At 30.1% G+C, this 2,638-nt stretch overlaps 1 protein-coding gene across 2 annotated transcripts in view; it reads right to left on the bottom strand.

The window, feature by feature from the left end:
- LOC106462563 (ras-related protein Rab-35-like) overlaps positions 1 to 2,638 on the bottom strand; it is a 13,856-nt gene that overhangs the window by 1,605 nt on the left and 9,613 nt on the right. For both annotated transcript variants that reach the window (XM_013922500.2, XM_022389857.1), the window contains exons 5-6: positions 2,024 to 2,148; positions 905 to 1,049 (exon numbers count right to left, since the gene is read on the bottom strand). In XM_013922500.2, coding sequence (XP_013777954.1) covers positions 921 to 1,049; positions 2,024 to 2,148 — 254 coding nt within the window. In that variant the 3' untranslated portion in view covers positions 905 to 920. The remainder of the gene's footprint in view (positions 1 to 904; positions 1,050 to 2,023; positions 2,149 to 2,638) is intronic.

Genomic DNA, 2,638 nt, shown 5'->3' with positions numbered 1-2,638 from the left:
TTTTTAATCCCGTTAATCACTTGACATCAAATGGACATTTTTAATCCCGTTAATCACTTGACATCAAATGGACATTTTTAATCCCATTAATCATTTGACATCAAATGCACATTTTTAATCCTGTTAATCATTTGACATCAAATGCACATTTTTAATCCTGTTACTCATTTGACATCGTATGCACATTTTTAATCCCGTTAATCATTTGACATCAAACGGACATTTTAAATCCTGTTAATCACTTGACATCAAACACACATTTTTAATCCTGTTAATCACTTGACATCAAATGGACATTTTTAATCCTATTAATCATCTGACATCACAATGAGCTATATCATAATAACTAAATCAGTAGAAAGGTTTTGTAAAAAAAAATTAAAGTTATGTAGTTCTGACATAATTTTGTCCAGTCCATCAAATGTTTTAAAAAAATCTTAAAAGCATTACTTTGTAATTAAAACATCACTCATACAACTAAGCTCTTTGGTTACCTTCTGCTCGGCAACTACTCATCATTTGTTCTGTTCACTATCAGTGGGAACCATGTATTACGTTACACCTAATAACTTTTTATTTATGTCTGTTACAACATTAAATGTAAATATCTGACCAAAAAAAATAGGGTAAAATTATTCATTATAAATTACGTAGCAAGCCCCAGCAATAATTAATGGGGTTTAATGCAATATTGATGGTATTTTTAAAATTATTTTGTGCTACTTATATCATAGTAGGAACCTCCGAAACTCAAAAAGTCATGAACCCATAAGCAATTTGGTGCTAAAATAATGTAGAAAAATTGTTTAAAAAGCTGATGGGGTCCAAAGACTCCATCACTATTTCTGAAATGAAAGATAAAATTATCTTAGTACCCGTAAGGCACGTTTTCTTCAATACTCACCTTTAATAAAATATTATTAACAACATTTTTTCTTCCCTCGTTGTGTTCCTCGTTGAAGTTTAACAGTAGTTTCTTTATTCTGCTGTTGACGTTCTTTCTGTTCTTTTTTTGTCTTTAAAACCATCTTCGTGATGGCATTGAACATCTGAAACATCAAATGAGAATTCACTAATTTGAATGGCATATTGTACCTGGTCTGTGACTTGACATACTGACAAGTGTTGTGATGTACATTTTGTACCTGGTCTGACTTGACATACTGACAAGTGTTGTGATGTACATTTTGTACCTGGTTTGTGACTTGACATACTGACAAGTGTTGTGATGTACATTTTGTACCTGGTCTGTGACTTGACATACTGACAAGTGTTGTGATGTACATTTTGTACCTGGTCTGTGACTTGACATACTGACAAGTGTTGTGATGTACATCTGGTACCTGATCTGTGACTTTTTTGATAATTCTAGACCTGAAAACAAGCTTTACAACATTAGCAGTGACTCAGGAATACAATAAGAGTCAAAAATTTATTATAGGCCTACAATATCTTTATTTTACTTTTACACAATATATTCAATAAATAACAGTAGTGTACCTATTAAAATTTTAGTCAAATGTTTATTTATAATCCTTCAAGGTACAATAATGTTACACAACACAGGAAACTTCTCATGATTAATATAATTAACATCATAACTAGACATTTTTTAAATTTCATTGCTAAACATCAGCACAAAATGTATTCACACAAGAGTAATTTGAAAATCAAAGTTTTCATTTCAAATGTTTAGGTTTTCTGATAATATAATTTTATTACGTATTAGTTTAATAATGAAGAATATCAACTGCACGTTAAAAAGAAATTATGCAAAATTATAGTACATTTTGGATGCAAGAGTTACTTATTTTTATCAATTGTGTTCATTATAATATGAACTTTTACTATGTAAATAAATTTTGTACTTTGAAAACATCATGAAAACGTTTTCGGTAAGAAAATACTCATAAAATCAGTCCGAAGCTAATAAGTTGATAATTCAAAATTTTTTTTTTTCACACATAGACTAGATGTGAACTTGTTTATAATGTTCAACTCTCGGTACAATTCAAGTCCTTACTTCTTCAACATTGATATTGTCCTTAGCACTTGTTTCAAACAGCATGATTCCCATGTGGTCTGTAAACCTCTGAGCATCTTCTTTTAACACAACCTTATTGTCAGGGTCATCGTTCTTGTTGCCAACTACAAAGGTCAGTTAACAGTTGCAAATATGAGAATAAAAATTAAGTTAAATTAACATTTAAATAGCCATTTTCAATCTGAAATCAATGCACACCACTTTCCAATCACAAAAATGTGTTTTGAATAAATAAAAAGATTAATTCAACTTTCAAATAATTACCAACACTACGAACAATAAGGCAGTTACTACAAACTTTATGGGCCGTACCTGGGAACTTTTGGATTTGGGTGACTCCGAGATTTCTAAAAAGATTATATAGGGCACTGCTAACCCATAATTCTCAATCATAAAGTCTTTAATAATTCTAAAAAAATCCACTCTGACTTTGTTTCTTTAGCAATACTGAAACTTTAGAATATAACAAAAATAATGTTTGTACACAAACAATTTGAATAAGATGGCATGATGGCAAGTGCCGAAATCCTTATCTACTGTATGTAACAAGAAAGATTAGAATTCAATTTTACTTAACTTGTATTGGATGAATTT

The sequence above is a fragment of the Limulus polyphemus genome, unplaced genomic scaffold, assembly GCF_000517525.1.
Source record: "Limulus polyphemus unplaced genomic scaffold, Limulus_polyphemus-2.1.2 Scaffold1197, whole genome shotgun sequence".
NCBI classification, from domain to species: domain Eukaryota; kingdom Metazoa; phylum Arthropoda; class Merostomata; order Xiphosura; family Limulidae; genus Limulus; species Limulus polyphemus.
The sequence above is the reverse complement of the archived record's forward strand: the minus strand, read 5'-3'. Positions and strand labels throughout refer to the sequence as shown.